General features: G+C 46.2%; 1 protein-coding gene across 2 annotated transcripts in view; it reads left to right on the forward strand.

The window, feature by feature from the left end:
- Positions 1-12,277, forward strand: part of dpf1 (D4, zinc and double PHD fingers family 1) — a 39,938-nt gene extending 27,661 nt beyond the window's left edge. For both annotated transcript variants that reach the window (XM_035383692.1, XM_035383693.1), the window contains exons 9-12: positions 7,684-7,803; positions 9,068-9,180; positions 10,886-10,967; positions 12,173-12,277. In XM_035383692.1, coding sequence (XP_035239583.1) covers positions 7,684-7,803; positions 9,068-9,180; positions 10,886-10,967; positions 12,173-12,243 — 386 coding nt within the window. In that variant the 3' untranslated portion in view covers positions 12,244-12,277. The remainder of the gene's footprint in view (positions 1-7,683; positions 7,804-9,067; positions 9,181-10,885; positions 10,968-12,172) is intronic.
- The last annotated feature ends 5,318 nt before the right edge of the window (positions 12,278-17,595 follow it).

The raw sequence follows: 17,595 nt of genomic DNA on the forward strand, positions 1-17,595 counted from the left end.
GTGCGTGTTTTGTGTGTGGGTGTGTGTGTCTGTGTGCCTGTGTGTGTCTGGGGTGGCAGGGGGTTTATTAAAGGTTAGGGAAAGGAGAGAGTGAGAGTTAAAAATTCTCTTTATGATTTACCATTTAAATTACCCCAGACAGTGAGAGGGCCAACCAAATAATATTTCAGCCCTCCCTCTTTGATATCCCGTATTAAAAAAGCAGACGGGGAGACTTGCTAGGATTGGCTCCTGGATGTAATTTTGCAGTCTCTGGATCTCAACCACCCCTACCCCCACCCCACCTCCACCCCAAGCGTAGGATGCAAGCCTTGCCTTTCTGAAACTCAGACACAAACACGCACATTACTGTAATGCCTTTTTAATGACCACCACTGCATGTCAGTGATGCCGTTTCCTACTTAAACCGGACAGTGAAATACGTACGGACTGAGCAGGCCAAACAAAGGAAATAATGGCAACTTGGTGATGAGCGTTTGGAGGGGGGGTTGGGGTTGGGGTTGGGATGAGATAAATTGGATTTTTAAGTCACGCAAGGAAGCTACACACATGTGTATCTCTGCATTTAACAGTCTGTGTATCTCTGCATTCACCACCAGAGATGAACTACGTTTTTTTTCCAGAAGCTTCCATGCTTTAAGACTTAAGACCGTTCGGACGTGTTTGTGTGTGTGCACCTCTGGGTAATAGGTGTGTGCACAGGACCTGAGGCTGTTGTTGTAATATTTGTTCCTCAAACACGGCGCGCTGTCGTGCAGGCCAGCCCTTACCCAGATCAGGTCCGTAGATCAAGTCCTGTTATGCAGCAAAACCTCGCTGTCGCAGCAAAGCCATACTGACCAGGGGAGGGCGTGGCCAGGGGAGGCGGGGAAACCCGGAGACGTCGCTGTTTGTATTGTGTGTTCTACAAGGTTGACTCCTTTTGATCTTCTTCCATGTGTGTTGTGTGTGAAAGAGTGAGAGGGAGTGAGAGAGGGAGAGAGTGAGAAAGAGACAGGGACAGAGAGAGAAACCGACAGAGACATTATTAAATATAATGTCTAAAGTATACTGTACGTCTAATGTATATCTTATTTATAGTTACAATGAGCTCCATAATGTTTGGGACAAACAGATGTATTTTTTCTTAATTTGGCTCTAATCCACAATTTAAGATTTGTAATCAAACAAATCTAATGTGGTTAGAGTGCAGATTTAGTCCAACAGATCAGAAAGACTTTTCAGGGGGCAGGTGTGGATGTGCCAATGACTACTGTCTCCAGCAGACTTAAGAAACAACTACAGATGCTAGACTGCAAGATGCAAACCATTAGTTAGCTGAAACAACAGGGTGTCTGGGTTACAGTTTGTTAAGAAGTACCCAAAAGAGCCTGCAGAGTTCTGGAAAACAGTTTTCTGGACAGAGGAGACCAAGATTCACTTGTATCAGAATGATGGCAAGAGCAAAGTACGGAGGCCAAAAGGAACTGCCCAAGATCCAAAGCACTCACCGTCTGTGAAGCACGGTGGTGGGGGTGTTATGGTTTGGGCATGTATGACTGCCACAGATACGGGTTCACTTGTCTTAATTGATGATGTGACTGCTGGTAGCTGCGGAAGAATGAATTCTGTGTACAGAAGCATCTTATCTGCTCAAGTTTGACCGAATGCCTCCAAACTCATTGGACGGCGCTTCATCCTGCAGCAAGAAAATGATCCCAAACACACTGCTAAAGCAATAAAGGAGTTTTTCAAAGCTAAAAACTGGAAATTTCTTGGACTGGCCAAGTCATTCTCTTGTTTTGAATCCAACTGAACACGCATTTCATATGCTGAAGAGAACACTTAAGGCAACTAGCTCCCGAAACAAGCAGGAACTGAAGATGGCTGCAGTACAGGCCTGGCAGAGCATCACCAGAGATGTTAGCACCTGGTGATGTCTATGGGTCACAGACTAAAAGCAGTCATTACGTGCAAAGGATGTCTGACAATGTACTATATATGACTACGTTCACTTGCATAACATTAATATGTCCCAAACAGTGTGGTGTTTAAGTGAGTAAAACCTTTCTTCTAAAAAACGCTTGAATAAAAGCTGGGAATGTGTTTTAACCACAGGTGAATTGTTTTATTGCAAATCTAAAATTGTAGATTACAGAGCCAAATCAAGAAAAAACAAATATGTATTTGTCCCAAACATTATGGAGCTAACAGTATATTATTCATTTTATTCCACCGTATTAATTATATGTCTTTTGAGTCATTGTTAATTGTTTCATTGTGAATTGCTTTGGCAATATTGTTCATATACAGTCATGCCAATGAAGCATTATTGAATTGAATTGAAACAGAGAGAGAGAGAGAGAGAGAGAGAGAGAGAGTGCCAGAGAGGCAAAAGAAAAGTCTTTTCCTTGACTAATTGCATATTGCACAGAAGGTGTCTGTGTTGCAGGGTCTGTCTGTCTGTCTGTCTGTGTGCAAGCCTGCCTGTCAGACTGCGTGTGTATCTGAGTTTATGGACAGACGATGACTGCAATATTATAGGCAGGGACAAGGCGGCAGGCCCCCTGTTTTTCGGGTTTGGAAGAGGGGGGCGTGTTCAGCCTTCTGAAGGTATTGTGCAAAGATGCGCGCACTCCAAACAGAGGTCTTTGCGCCGAGCATCCCTTCCCTTCGTTAAGCGGCTGGATGGCAGGAGCTCCGAGGGTGTGTCTTTACACTTTAACGCCCTGACACACTGCCAGGCGCCTCCACATTTACCAACCAGTCTGTCTCTGCTTCCTATTGTTCTCTCTCTCTCTCTCTCTCTGTGTCTCCCTCTCTTTGCTTTTTTATAATTTTATTCCTTTCCTTCTCTCTCTGCACACCAACGTCGGTCGGCGTCTTTTCCACGCACGCTTAGCATCACGGGAAAAAAATGTTGAGGAAGGTCCTCAGTCCGGTTGTCAGATAAGGGCCTTCATTTATTAATGTTTGTTTTTTTTTTTGGGTGGGGGGGGGGGGGGAATGATATCCAACACCCGTCACCCTGGTGTTGGATATCATTCGCTCGGTTCGCTGCGGCTCTAGCGCTGACTGACCTGGGATCCGCGGCTACAGGTGTAGCGGGTGAATTCCCCGGGAGGTGCTCGGCGTACGCGGCGTGCGCGGGCGTGTGCGGTGTTACGCGGGCGGCCGGGGCTCAGCGGAGCGGCGGCCCTCTCTATTTACCGCATTACCGCCAATTGATTTAGCGGCCGCTGCCTGGCCCAGCCGGGGCCTGATTGAGAGGACTCCAGAAACGCGAGGATCGCTGCTGAGAGTCAGGAAACGATCCGGTTTGGGCGGGGACTTGGGGGGGGGGTGCGTGGTGGTGTTGGTTTGTGTGGGCGTGTAAGTGGCGGTTGGTGGGGCGGGAGGGGTTTCGCGGGGGGGGTTGGGGAGGGTGCGTTCGAGAATGCGCCGTCTCCGAAATTCCCCGTGGACCCGAGACGCACTTGAAAGCAGCGAAGTGTAGCTTTCTGACTGTATTCTCACAGTAATTGGGAGGGTGTTGCGATGGCGGTGGGGGTGGGGTGTGGTGGAGGGGAAGAGGGGGAGGTAATGGGGGGGGGGGGGGAGGGGGGGCTGTCGTGTATCGTTCACCCTCTCCGACCCTGTGGGACCCCGTACCTCATTCTGTTCTTCTCTTTTTCTTACTCTTGGGAGGTCATGTGTCTGGAGGGGTCCCTATAAGGGTGTGGGATGGGGGGGATGGAGGGGTGAGAGAACACTACCTTTGGCTTCAGACGGCCAAATCCCTGGGAGATTTCACCATACTCTTCAATCATTAATGGCCTTCCCTTATGGCCTCAGAGGGCATCTCTGATTTACAGTACTGTGACCATGCAGCTGCGTGTGTGCGTGTGTGTTTGTGTTTGTGTATGTGTGTGCGTGTGTGTGCCTGTACGTGTGTGTGTGTGTGTGTATGTGAGTGGGTGACTGAGAGAGAGAGATAAAGAGAGAGAGAGAGAGAGAGAGAGTAATGTCTTTGGCATACGCTTACTGGGCTGAGATGAATTACGAAAAAGAAAAAGAAAACGCATTCCCTCTTTTTCTAGCATTTCCAATTGTTTTCTGTGTTGTGACTCCCAGGTCAGCTGGTATGTGTTAGCCACTCCCATAATCCGGCAAACAGCAGTCCAGCCTCTTTACGGACAACCTAAAGCCTCGCCAGTGTGGGTGAAATACCGAGAAGCATCTCTTTGTGTTTCTGAACGGCTGAATGTCACCACATACACAGTATCCTTGGCTTCATCTTCCAGACTGTGATCCTGGGCATGTGTGTCTGTGGGCGCACGTGTGTGTGACAGTTTGGCTGACAAATGGACACATCAGGCAAATGGACACATTCAACACATCATGAAATATGGAATATAAATGTGTCTTTTACCAGATAGTAGAAAATTGTTACAAACATGCAAAACAATAAGCAAAATGCAAAATAATAGTGTGTTATAGCTGAACAATGCTCAAAATGGGATTTAAATGCCTTTACAAAACATCTGAATAAAAGAAAAAGTGCTATCTATATAAGAGAACAAGTTTAAATGTGAACTTTGCATTATAGGGTTAGCATTCTGTAGAATGGGGTCTTTCATTTTGAAAATAGCCACGAAGCATGAGCAAGAGCCGCATAAAGATCTACAAGCCCCAATGCCGGCAACAGCACAAACAGCTAAATAACAAAGCAACTAATGATGCAGCTAAGCTACAGCTAAGCTAACCTTTCTTTCATCGTCGAGAATGTAAATTTTGAAAATAAAAATACGCCTCAGTGATGTGACTTAAATGAGGAACAAACATGTTACAACATTGCTTGTTTGTATTTACAGTAAAAACATTTAATTGGCTGCAGCAAAGCTCATGGTCCATTAGCCTACATTCCTGTGGATTAAACCTCTGTCGTGCAGCACTGTGATATTACTGAAATGCTGTTACTTGCCTTTGCATGTAGACCAAATTTAGTGATCAAACATGGAGGTTTTAGGGGCTAACTGATCAAAATTGACCCCACGAAACTATAAGCAAATCTGAGGCAAACATATTCCCCTAGGTGGTATACAGATGACTTATAAAAAAAAAACAAAAAAAAAAACTGTTGAAATATTCTTTTACACGGCTTGTATTATATTTGTGCTTACCGTAACAATGAAAGGTTTTTATTATGTGCTTTTGTAAATTTAATTTTTTTTATTGTTTGGCTTTTTTTTGCCACCTACTGTATATTTAGACACAGCATGTCTGTGAACATATGGCTCAGAATAGCCCACAACTGTTCATCAACTGTCTCGACGATGCTTGTGTATTTATGGCCTGAATCGTGGAGGTTTACTGTTCAGCATGTAGGCTGCAGTTCTCCAAGATGACTGCACGGTGAACAGCAACTCCCAGCCTCAGAGAATGTCTTTAAAAAAATGCCTCCAGGGATTATATATGTGCCCTCTGGAGAAAAAAAAAACAATCTCTCCCACCCCCAACCCCCCCAACCCCCCTCACCCTAGCCCCCACCCACTTCCCCTCCCCCACCACAATCTAGGGAGAGCAGGATTAATAAGCACAACAGAGTGGACCACAGAGCTCCAAATTACACACCAGGCCAGCAGCACTGATTACACTCCTGCATTGTTTGTGTGCATGTGTGCGTGGGTGTGTGTGTGTGTGTGCGCGTGTGGGTGTGTGTGTGTGCATGTATGTGTGTGTGTGTGTGTGCATGAATGTGTGTGTGTGCGTGTGGGTGGGTGTGTGTGCGTGTATGTGTGTGTGTGTGCGAGCGCGTGCATGTGTGTGGGTGTGTCTGTGTGCGTGCGTGAATGTGTGTGCGTGTGTGCGTGCGAGCACGTGCATGTGTGTGTGTGTGTGCGAGTGCGTGCATGTGTGTGGGTGTATGTGTGTATGAGTGTGCATGTGTGTGTGTGTGTGCATGCGAGCACGTGCATGTGTGTGCGTGTGTGTGTGCCTGCAGTTGTTTGCATGTGAGAAAATGGAAGTGGAACCAAGAAAGACCCTCATATTGAATAGAACATGATCCAGTGAAATATGGTGTTGGTTATGGGGTTGTTTTGCATCTACTGGTCGTGGGGATCTTTCAGCAAGATAATTATCCCAATCATACTGCAAAATCAACCAAGAAATCGTTAATTAACCACAAACTTACTGTTTTGCAGTTTTCAACTCTGTCTCTAGACTTGAGCCAGACTGAAAATTTGTGGTTTGAAGTAAAGAGTACAGTCCACAAATGTAGACGAAAGGATTTGCTGGATCTTGTAAAATTTCTGTAAGGCGGAACGGTCAAAAACCCTTCCACCCCAACCATGTTCACCAATCTCCTAAAACACCAAAGAAATGGACTCAGTGGTGTTATCCTTGCATTTTAAGGGTGCACAAAGTACTGAAAACAGGCGTGTGAAAAGATGTGATCTTTATTTTTTAGAGTAAGAAACATATCATTTGAGAGAAGCGTTATTGTGGTTGATTCCATTGAATCATTAAGTATAATGATTTTTCATGTTTGAGAATTAAAATATACTCGTTTTATTTATTTTCTTTTAAAAAAAATGAATCTTAATCAAGGGTGTGAATTAATTTTGGAGGGTAGGTGTGTGAATGTGTGTGTTCGTGTATGTTCTCCTGCCCAGATATTAACTTAAGTCTACAGTACTCTTGAGTATGACATAGTCAATGTGTATTACTTCTATGACACAAATAACTGTTGACTGTGTTTCCAGCGTAAATCTGAGAAGTGAATGAATCCCTCCACCCACAGTGTTAACCTCCTAAGACTCGGAAATTCATTTACATTCCTGTCGGGGACATATTCTACTATGCTGAAACCTACACTACAAAGGACGGTCAATAAAAAAAATAATAAAACAAATAATATGCCTGGAAACATTTTCACTGCAAAATGCTTTGTCATCCAAGACACTTGTATCAAGTCAAAGAAATTAAAATACCCCTTTTCTGCTGCGTCTCAGGAGGATGTGAGAACAGCTGATGGCTGTATCACAGGCGTCTGCCCCAATGCGCAGCGGTTCTGGCATCACACGCGTTGTCCCCTAAGGCTCGCTCTGCTCCTGTGACAATATTGAACAGACCTTAAGGCCTCCCAGTGGAGCTCCCCGGTCCCATCCTCCCCAGCGCTTCCCCGGCTGAACGCAAGCAGGAAAGTCCCAGGCTGCGGCGGGGCCTGCTTGCTTTTCCAAAACAAACATATGGGTGGGAGGGAGGTTCCCTATCCAGCTGGGACTCACTTTACAGTCACGCTCCGGTCTGGCATCGGATCTCCTTTTTCCTTTTTTCTCTTGCTCTTCATCTGTCTCTGCTTCTCTGTCTCATTCCTTTCCTCCCTCTCTGTCTCACACACTTTACGCTCATCTGCTCTCTCTCTCTCTCCTGCAGAGCACAGACTAGTGTCTCCTCCACTTCAAGGCCCACTGGCGGAGTTTCCCTAGTGTGTTCAGAGTTTCTGGCCTGATGTGCCAATCCGGTTCCGCTCAGGAAATCCTGACACATTCCTCCCTTTTCCACCTCTTCCAGTTGTTTCTTGTGTGATTGGGATGTCCTTTTTTTTCCTCAGTTAATTTAAAAGTGTTAACAAACATCCCAATACGATAAGCAACACACACACACACACACACACACGCACACACACAGTCCCTTGATGCACCCCTGCCTCTTTTTCAGCCAAAAAAGCTCCCGATGGGTCTGTCATTCCCAACGGCTACTGTGACTTCTGCCTGGGGGGCTCCAAGAAGACCGGCTGTCCGGAAGACCTCATTTCCTGTGCGGACTGCGGGCGGTCAGGTAGGGCTTCCTGCCCAGGGGAGTGGAGAGGATACCCAATCAGGACTTTGACTAAAGCTAGTGATGAAGATGATGGTGATGATGATGATGATGATGATGATGATGGTAATAAGTGTGGTTGGGTAAAACAGACATTTTTGGTTCATGGGGAATCATGTGTATGGTGGCTTTCATTCCAGCCATAATTGTAACCTCTGAATTGTAACAAGCTATTAAATAGTCTTAAGTTGATACTTTTAATGTACTGCATATTAAATTACCCTCTTAAGGCAATTATGGGAGAAATGGCTATAGCATGCCATGAAGATTAAATGTCCCATATCCATCTCAAGACACATCAGTCAACTTATACTTTGATTTTCTGCAATGTGCTGTATGGCAAAGTTATGTGGCAGGACCAAGTCTGAAAACAAAATGGATGTAGATGATGATGAGGAAGGTAGGAATGGTAACCTTGGTAGATGATCGTAATCCTGAAGCTGATAACGAGTAGAGTGACAGCAGTGATGATGAAGACGGTGAGTAATGACGAGTACTCAATGATGAGTCTTAGTAACGTTGATGAAGATCGTTAGTAACGATGGAGGAGTGGTAGTGATGATACTTTAGCAGAAGTGCAGAGTGGGGGCTACTAGGAGTGATGATGATGATGATGATGATAAATGAGTAAACTAATGAACAAACCGCATTTACATTGAACCTTTCATGGGTCTCAGAAGTGTTTTATAGTCAGCCATAAAGCCATCTCTAAAGTGCAGCACCTACCTGGTTAGACGGGGCGATATGCAGCTAGGCTATATGCGTGTTAGAGTGTTGCTGTGTGTTTTCTCTATATTGTATGTTGTTGCTGTCTTGACCAGGTCTTCCAAGAAAAACATTTTTTTAATATCCAGGGGCTTCTTGGTTTATTATTAATAATAATAATAATAATAATAATAATAATAATAATAATAATAATAATTAGTATAATTATACTACTATTACTACTAATAATAATAATAATTATTATTATTATTATAAGTATAAAACTTAGAATTATACTAATAGAATTATTAGAATTATACTACTACTATTACTACTACTACTACTGATAATAATAATAATAATAATAATAATAATAATAATAATAATAATAATAATGATGATGATTAACCTTATTTTGCTTGTGTTTTGTACGTTCATGGTCTAATGTTCCTGGTGGTGTTGACCGTAAGGGTGACCGCGTGTCCCCCCCCCCCCCCTCGCCCCCCCCGTGTGTCCGCAGGCCACCCCTCCTGCCTGCAGTTCACGGTGAACATGACGGCGGCCGTGCGCACTTACCGCTGGCAGTGCATCGAGTGCAAGTCCTGCAGCCTCTGCGGCACGTCTGAGAACGATGTGAGAGCCCGCCCCCCTCCGTCGCAGCCCCGCCCACCTCCCGCAAAGCCATTGGTGCACAACCGCCTGCAAAGCTCCTATCCGACGTGCCCATTGGTTCCCTCACATACCTTGTCGCCGCACCTCCCCTCCACAGCACTCATCCATCAGTCCTGCTTCTGCTATCTTCCGCCCTCCCCAGAACCACAGCCGCACCTGACCAGCCCTTTCCTCACATCTACACCCGAGCCTTACTTACCCATTTTCTATCTTCTCACTTTCAGCTGTTTGAAAACTGACATAGAATCCATTAATCTGTAAAAAAATGTTTTTTAATTTTTTAATTCTGAGATTTTAAAAGGCTAATATAAGCTTTGGGGGGATACACCGCTATCATGTCAGTGTTGAGGCAGTGTTGGCATTTTGCATTACAAGTATTCAGATGCTCATTTCCAGTATATATCCATGTATACCGCTTTATATACTGTATATTGAAGCAATGGAGGTTAAGCACCTTCCTCAGGCTACGTGGGAATTGAACCTGAAGCCTTCAGGTTACAAGGCCAGTCCCTAAACCATTATACTGCACTGCTGCTAGATATTGTAATAGATTTCAGTTACGGGGTCTAGCACCCAGCTCTTGACCCACCCCCTCCCACCACTCCTAAGTTGTTTTCATTGTCGGCATCACTGCATGCAGCCTCTTCCCGGGTCCGCACCCATTACTCACTTTGCATTTGAGGATGGAATAATGAATGAGAAAAGTGAAGTGGCTGAGCTTAGGAAGCAGACAGGTCATTCAGTACAGACACACAAGCCGAGTCCTGCGCATTTGCCTCCTGGTCCTCTCCCTGTTTCCAGACTGGGATAAACTGTGCAAAACTAGCGACCCCTCTGTCCAATGGAATGTGCGGGGACCTACCTACAGCCAGCCAGGATAGTCTAGGGGCCAGGAAGTAAAAGTTCTGCCGTGTGTTTCTTCCACCCGTTAATTCAGCCAGTTGATTTCACTAATGAGCTCTGCCTCCTGGTTGAGGAATTGTGCTGATTAGCACATCCAGGTGACTGGAACAAAGGTGGACTGCTAATTTCTGAGCCTCCCACCTCTGGTCCCCCAGTTGTCAGGGGAAACAGACGAGATTCAGCCCAGTAACGAATTCTGGGACAGACCAGTGGCTTTGCACTGTCCCTTTGAAATAGGCAAGTAAAAAAAAATAAAAATAAATAAAATAAATGCGCCGCTCAGCCGGCAGATTGCAGACTGGACAGAAGCGGCTGCTGCCCGCGCACGTTTCCGCCACGCTTTCTCTTGGCCTCCTGCGCGGGTGGAGCACGTCGCTTCCAAATTCAGCCGTACAGAAGAAAATGGAATGAAAGGCTGTAAAAAAAAAATTTGTTTAGAAGCGCGGGCAGCAGCCTGAATAGAACCAGGGTATTTTTGAGCTGGGACAGAGGAACGGAAGGCGCGGTTTATTATTGATGAGAGAGAGAGAGCGGACCACGTGAGCGCGTGCGAGCACATAATGCGTCTTCCGAACACAAACGCGGCTCCACGCTGCGCCGTGGTGAATGGGTTCTTCCCCACGCGTCCGCTCGTTTTCAGACACGCGCGCCACCGAACTGCTCCATTCAGCACGCGACGCGTCCCATTGAAGTTTTTCTCTCACAGATTTCCGCTTTCCAGGATGTGAGATGAATCCTTTTGCACGTGCTTGTCTGCCTGCAGGATCAGCTGCTGTTCTGCGATGATTGTGACAGAGGATACCACATGTACTGCTTGAGCCCCCCAATGGCTGAGCCTCCAGAAGGTAAGTGTTGGGGCCTGAGGGCTACGGGTTCAAATCTCTCTTTAGTTGTGACGGAGGTGCCATGGTACAACTCAGTTAATTGTAAGAATGTAGAATTTTTTATTTCAAATGGGTCGAATCTTCTACTAAAGATTCTGGCCAGTCTTAGAGGAAATGTTTGGAGAGTGCCTGTTTTTTTAAAGGGGGAACTTTAAGCATTTGATTATTGTTGGTTTTTTTTTTGACTCCTCTGAGAATGAGAAAAAAAAATATTTTTCTTTCAACGTAGGTTGTCCAGGTCGTTTTTGAGATTTTTTACTTGCAGAATTCTGTGTTTGAAACATACCTCTTTGATTTGCTGTGATGCCCACAATTCCTTGTGAGTTTTTTAGTTTTGCTAGCTATGGACTGGACTTCACTGGGAGGTGCTCATTCTATTCTATAAGGGCATGTCAATTATGTACATTTTCATCAACCTTATAAATGCTGCCTCAGCATATCCCAAATTGCACTTCTCTGATTTGATGAATACCTTTGTAGCAGAGATGAAGAGAACTGTTAGATTGAAGAGTGCTATTAGATTGTTTAATTAAAGAGATTAATCATTTCCATGAAAGAAAAAGGATAACTCTCAATAATTAAACTTACAATTAAACTAATATAGTTTTATGAGGTGACACCAGCTAACTTTCTACAATTTCTACATTTTGCATAATTAGACACTGATCCAATTAGGCTAAAAGCTAGCTACTGAAGACCTGTGCAAATCATTTCAAATGTAGCATTAATGATTGGTTGGTAACTGGCTAGACTACTTGTTTGCTTGCTGTCTACGTATCTAGACACTATTAAGGTATCTAAATCTGTCATCTAAACACTATTCTGGCCTGCTGGCTATTTAAACTAAGTAATGACTAGCTAGCTACAAACATAATCTACATACTTGTCAGTAAGCTGCCCAAAGCTCCGGTGACTGGTGATGCATGATGCGTATTCTGATTTCGGACTGTAACCGATGTCCACGGTTTGGCGTAAGCGCTAGCTGAACAACCTGCGTGTTTTGGCGCTGCCTGTCCAGCTCTTTCAGGTGAAGCTCCTCTAAATTCCTCAACTGAAATGGGAATTAGCCCCAACTGTAGTGAGCTGGCCAAAGCTAAGGCAGATTCTTTCCCTAAAATTATGAGCCTTTTGCACTGTGTACCAAACTCAGTCTCTTCTTCTTGCAGGGAGCTGGAGTTGCCATCTGTGTCTGCGGCAGCTGAAAGAGAAGGCATCGGCCTACATCACCCTGACCTAAGCTCCGCCCCGCCCCGCCCCGCCCCAGCCCCGCCCTGCCCCAGCCCGGCCCGGCCCGGCCTCGCTCCCTTCCCACCCAGGCCCACCCCCGCATACTACACCCTGCTCAGGCTCCCTCGCCTCCATCCTTTACAGTCAGAGACGGGAAAATCCCCCAAATCTGCCGCAGGTGGCCTCTCTGAGCAGGAAGGGATCGCTTTCAAGGTGACGCAGCTTTTTCCCCGATCGCGGCGGTGCTCCGTGCGCTCCCCCCCACCTCCCTCCCCCCCCCCCCATCCAAAGAGCTCTGAGACCCGTGGCGGAGTGCGGGCGCTGGAGACCAGGCGGTGGAGACCCCCGCGCGGCGGCGGCGGCGGCGGCGCTCTTGCCCTCTGCACTCCATTAGCCAGCAGGCCTTTAGCGCTGAGCGCAGGAGGGCCCTCCAGAGGAGAGCCCCGGCGGGCTCTGAAGGGGGCCCCTCTTCACCCGCGCGGCTCCGCGAGCGCCGCTGCCGGAGGGCCGCTCCCCCCCCCCCGCTCCCCACTCCCCCCCCGCCAGGGCGAAAGCTGCGTCGAGGTTGCTGGGGCAGAGTTCTGCTGACTGAGCGAGAGCGCCTCGCGCTAGCGTCTGAGAGGCGCTAGCTTTTCCCTCGCTCGACGCGAGGACGCTCTCGCTCGCTGTAAATTGCAGGGAGGGAGGGTGTGTGGGGGAGGGGAGGGGAGGGGGGCAGGTTTAGGTGCCCCATCACAAAGTTAACCCCAAAAATGGATGCCACAGTAGCGGAGCGGGCGGGTGGGGGCAGATGCCGGCGTGGGCGAATCACCCGGGCGGCGTTTCCCTTTTGATGCTGTCCGCCGTCCTTCAGCGGCCTCCGGTCAAACGAGGCCGTGTTTTTGTTAAACTCGCAAACGATGGCCCGGCCTTTTTTTAACGCTGGGACCCAAAGGTAATCGAGCGAACGCCTCAGTGGAAAGTGGGATGACGTGAGCGAGGAAAGATTAACGCCAGACTGTATCATAAACCACCGTGTTCAAAAACAACAACAAAAAAAAGCCAATATCGGACTTGCTGTGACTTGGATGGGGCTTGGATATGCTTTTATTTTGTGTGTGCGTATGCGAGGGTGTGGATGTATATATGTGAACAATGCAGATTTTTATCTGTGTGGGCCCCGTTTGAAAAACAGTGGTCTTAATTCTTTCTTTTTTTTTTTTTTTTCCAATTTTTCTTTTGGTTTTTTCTGGTTTTCTCTGCATGGTGTTATGTGTCATTGTTTTAATTTTTTGTAAAGATATTTTGAAGATGAAAATAGAAAAAAAGCACACTTAATTCGCAATAACGAGTTCGTAACCCGCTCCGGAGAAGTTTGTGTCTTCGGGTGTGTTCTTAAACGCTTTTGAAAAAAGGAAATTGTAGCTGACCAGGTGCTGAGCCAGAATTAGGGGGCCTAGGGGGAGGGGCGGTTTGGGGTGGGAGTGGGCAGAGTATTCTGCTAGAACCGGAATTTTAACAACAGAAATAATTCCATTATTTCCATTCATGTATTTTTTCTACAAACAATACCACTATGTTCGCATAGTTTTGTTGGTTTGCCACAATGACAAAGTTTATGCTAGCTTGTGCAGTATTTCTTCCAAGACATTTTGAGGGAATATCCATTTTTGTAAAAAAAAAGAAAAAAAGAAAAAACGAAAGGAAAAAAGATAATAATAATAGTAGAATGAGCTCATTAATGTCTGCCAGACTGCTTCGCGTGCTAGGACATGTAATTTAAATGCGCTATTAAAAAGTCAACTAAAGCCAGAAGAGTATTATTGGGAAGCCAGCATGTGTGTTTGCGAGCTTGCACTGAAACAAGTCTGTTTTTAACCCAAAGTCTGATTGTTTTTGACCTGCCTGAAAGGACTATCCTGAACCACATGCATTTGTTCCATCCAAAGAGATTAATCAGATTGAATCGGTCGATCCTTCTTTGCGTCTTTCTCCTAATTTAGGAGTGAGTGGGGTGAAGATTGCTGTTACTGGGACCTCTTAGAGTCTCAGAAACAGAAGCTCCATTTTGTGTCCGTATTCTGCATCTTCACAGCCACCAAATATATAAGGAACATCTGGATATTCTGATATACATTAAAATACATGTGTCATAAATTGAAACATATGCCAGTGTTTGCTATTTGTGTGTGATTGCATGTATGTATTGTACTGAATATTGCAATTTTACTGCATATTCCTCGGTATGAGTGCGCAATCACATATATGGTAGCAGACATAGTTTTGACCTGCTGGTAAGACCTGCTTTTATATATCTCAAATCTGTTCCTTATATATTTAGTTTGATAATGTAATCAGATTTAAGCTGAAGTTCAGTTCCTTCCTTACTGTTAAAGGTGTGTATTTCTGCATGTGTGTGCTTGCGTGTGTGTGTGTGTGTGCGTGCTTGTGTGTGTATGTGTTTTGTGTGTGTGCTTGCGTGTGTGTGTGTGTGTGTGTGTGTGTGTGTGCTTGTGTGTGTGTGTGTGTGTGTCTGGTTATAAATGGCAGTGAATTGGACCTGGAATTGGACTTGAGAACAAATATGATGTTCATATAAACTGAATTGATTGGTCTGGAGAAGGAGCAGAACTGCAGATATGAAGGTGATGGATTCGCTCTCTCTCCTGGCGTTTCCTGTTTTCCTTGCTGATCCCCACTCACTGCCTATCTTTCCCCTCTCAAAATTATTTCTATTGTTTCGTACTTTGAACATTTTGCACAGGAAGAATGTGACACTAAATGCGCTGTAAACATTTTTGTAGCAAATAGATTTTATTTTGTCGTTAATTTTATTCTTTTTTTTTTGAGGCAATGAGAGATGAAAGAAAGAAACAAGAAATGTACCTGGAGCTCATCTTTTTAAAAAGACATGCACACTGCATTCTGGGGTACCAGAGACCTCCCCAAGATATCCAAGGTTACATGAGCAATCTGCACAAGGACAATTTCAGTCGTTTGGTCAGTTTACCAAGCAGGCCAACCACAGCGCATGAACTCAGAATGACCCAAACGGACACAAATTCTCAAAAAAAAAAAAGAAATGAAATAAGGAACTTTTCTGAAACATCACTGCTGATTTGAAATGTGATTGTAATGGTGCCCGGTCCTCCGGCCTTTCTCAGAAATCCAGGCCTGTTCTGCCCTGCTGACAGGCTGCACCCCAGCCCAGAAGCCTACGTCTTCCCTGCCTCAACCTCCAGTTCGTAGGAGAGATCTGCAGGAGGGTGCACTGACGGCCACACGCGTACACAGTAAAACGTCTCTGTTTCCGTCAGACTCGTACGTGCTAAATGGTAATTGGACTGCATTTATATAGCGCTTTTTATCCAAAGCGCTTTACAATTGATGCCTCTCATTCACCAGAGCAGTTAGGGGTTAGGTGTCTTGCTCATGGACACTTTGACACGCCCAGAGCGGGGATCGAACCGGCAACCTTCTGACTGCCAGACAACCGCTCTTACCTCCTGAGATATGTCGCCCCGTGCTCTGACGTTTTACTGTGTAACGCACTGGCCTCGTGTGCTCGAGCGCGCGCTTGTGTGTAGGTGGGTGCGTCCATGCGTTTTCGGTTATCCGGTTATGTTAAGGGTCACATCCGGGCCGGCTCCCCTGCTTCTCAGTTTTGGGCGGGACGGCGTCACCGGCTCGGCGGGTGCCGAGAGGGCTCTCGAGCGCTGTCCCGGGACAGACCGGCAGTGACCGGGCGTGTCAGTCCCATCGCCCTCCTGCGTCCGCCCGGCCCGCTCGCCATGCACACGCATACTGACGCCCGTACGTGCGGAGGCCCGAGGCCGACGACCTTTGAGAACGTGAGGAAGCCGAAGACTGCGCGCAAGCGATGAAGGAGGCGATGGGGACGTTGGGGCGGAGACCCCTCCTCTTTTTTCGAGCCCTTTCTCCATGCCTCAGATCTGTCTCTGGCAGCCCAGGAGAGCCAAAGCATCTTTCCTCCTCCTTCCCAGGGGATTCTTTCACTTTTTTTTTTTTTCTCCCTTGGCATTTTTTTTTTTTTTTTTTTTTTTTTTGGCAAAGGCATTTTCTGGAAAGGCTGAAGTTGTCCATCTGTTTGAGGCTGATATCTGTTTTGCATGCGCCAAAGTGTATTGGGGGGAGGAGAGCTGATTGATAGACCTCCAAACCAGAATGTTATTGGTTGGATTCTGCGGGGGCGGGGCATGGAGGAAACACTGTTGTGAAGGCAGTGGATATGATACTGGACTTAGGGCCTGAGTTCACATGCATCTTGTTTCAGGGGAGGATCAGTTGACTGGTCATTTATGTCAAATTTCACTTGTTCTCTTGCCTCATTTTGTCTCAGTCTTTCTCTTTCTCTGATCAGGGCCCCCTCTTTGTCTCAAACCCCCCCACGGTTTATAAATTTGCGGGGGGGGGGGGGTCCTACCAGGCACATATGCCCAGTCTTCAGCAAAAGTGGAGTTGATCTTCTTGTATATTATTGTGCCGTGATCTTGCTTGCACTTTTTAAAGAAAAAAAAAGAGTAAATTTCTGTGTGAGCGTGTGTGCATTTTCCTTTCTTGTAACTGTTCGTTGGAAAATTGGAAAAAAGTGAACTTGTGTTCTGCCCGAGGGATGAAGTCTCTCTCAGAATTTTATTTCTTTTTTTGGTTGGACTTTATTATTTTCTCCTGTCTGGGAATGCTTTGAAATGACAACTGCAAATGAGTAACTGTCACCATTATCATCATCAAATGTAAATCCATCTTCTTTTTTACCCAAGGTAAAATGCACCATTTTTTCAGCTGATTCTCTTTCTCCTTCTTTTCTTTCTGCGGCCCTTCCATTCCAAAAAATTAGAAATAAAAGTTGTTACTCCTCTTCCCCGTGTAGAACGTCGTCTTTGTGGGGGAGCAGAGAAAATATGTCCTGGACGCTTATTCTTTGTGTCCGATAGTTCTCATAAACTAGCTACATTTCTAAGTATTCTTTGAGAAAGTACGGCACGGTCGCCATATTGTCCAGCCGGAGTGAGCGGTGGAACAAACACGATGAAAGAATAACGTGTGTGTGTGTCGCTCATTCGTCAGAATGGGTCCAATTTTACACACACACGCATGGTGCGGCCTTCAGGGTTCAAACCCAGACTGTGCTAATGAGCGTCGCTGCCAGCAGCCGTGGGGCCCACTAATAACTGCCAAGGAAAACGTTTGCTGCTCCACGCTGCCAGGATGGTACCCCCCCCCTCCCTAAGCAGCGGACCTGGATCAGTTTCTGGCTCTCTCTCTGAGTGGTCAGGGGTCAGGATTACGGCTGTGTCAGCTGTTCCAGGGACTGAGCCCACCGGGGGGGGCGGGGGGCGGGGGTGGGGGGCTGAAGAGAGGG

This window comes from Anguilla anguilla, chromosome 12, assembly GCF_013347855.1.
Source record: "Anguilla anguilla isolate fAngAng1 chromosome 12, fAngAng1.pri, whole genome shotgun sequence".
Classification (NCBI taxonomy): Eukaryota; Metazoa; Chordata; class Actinopteri; order Anguilliformes; family Anguillidae; genus Anguilla; species Anguilla anguilla.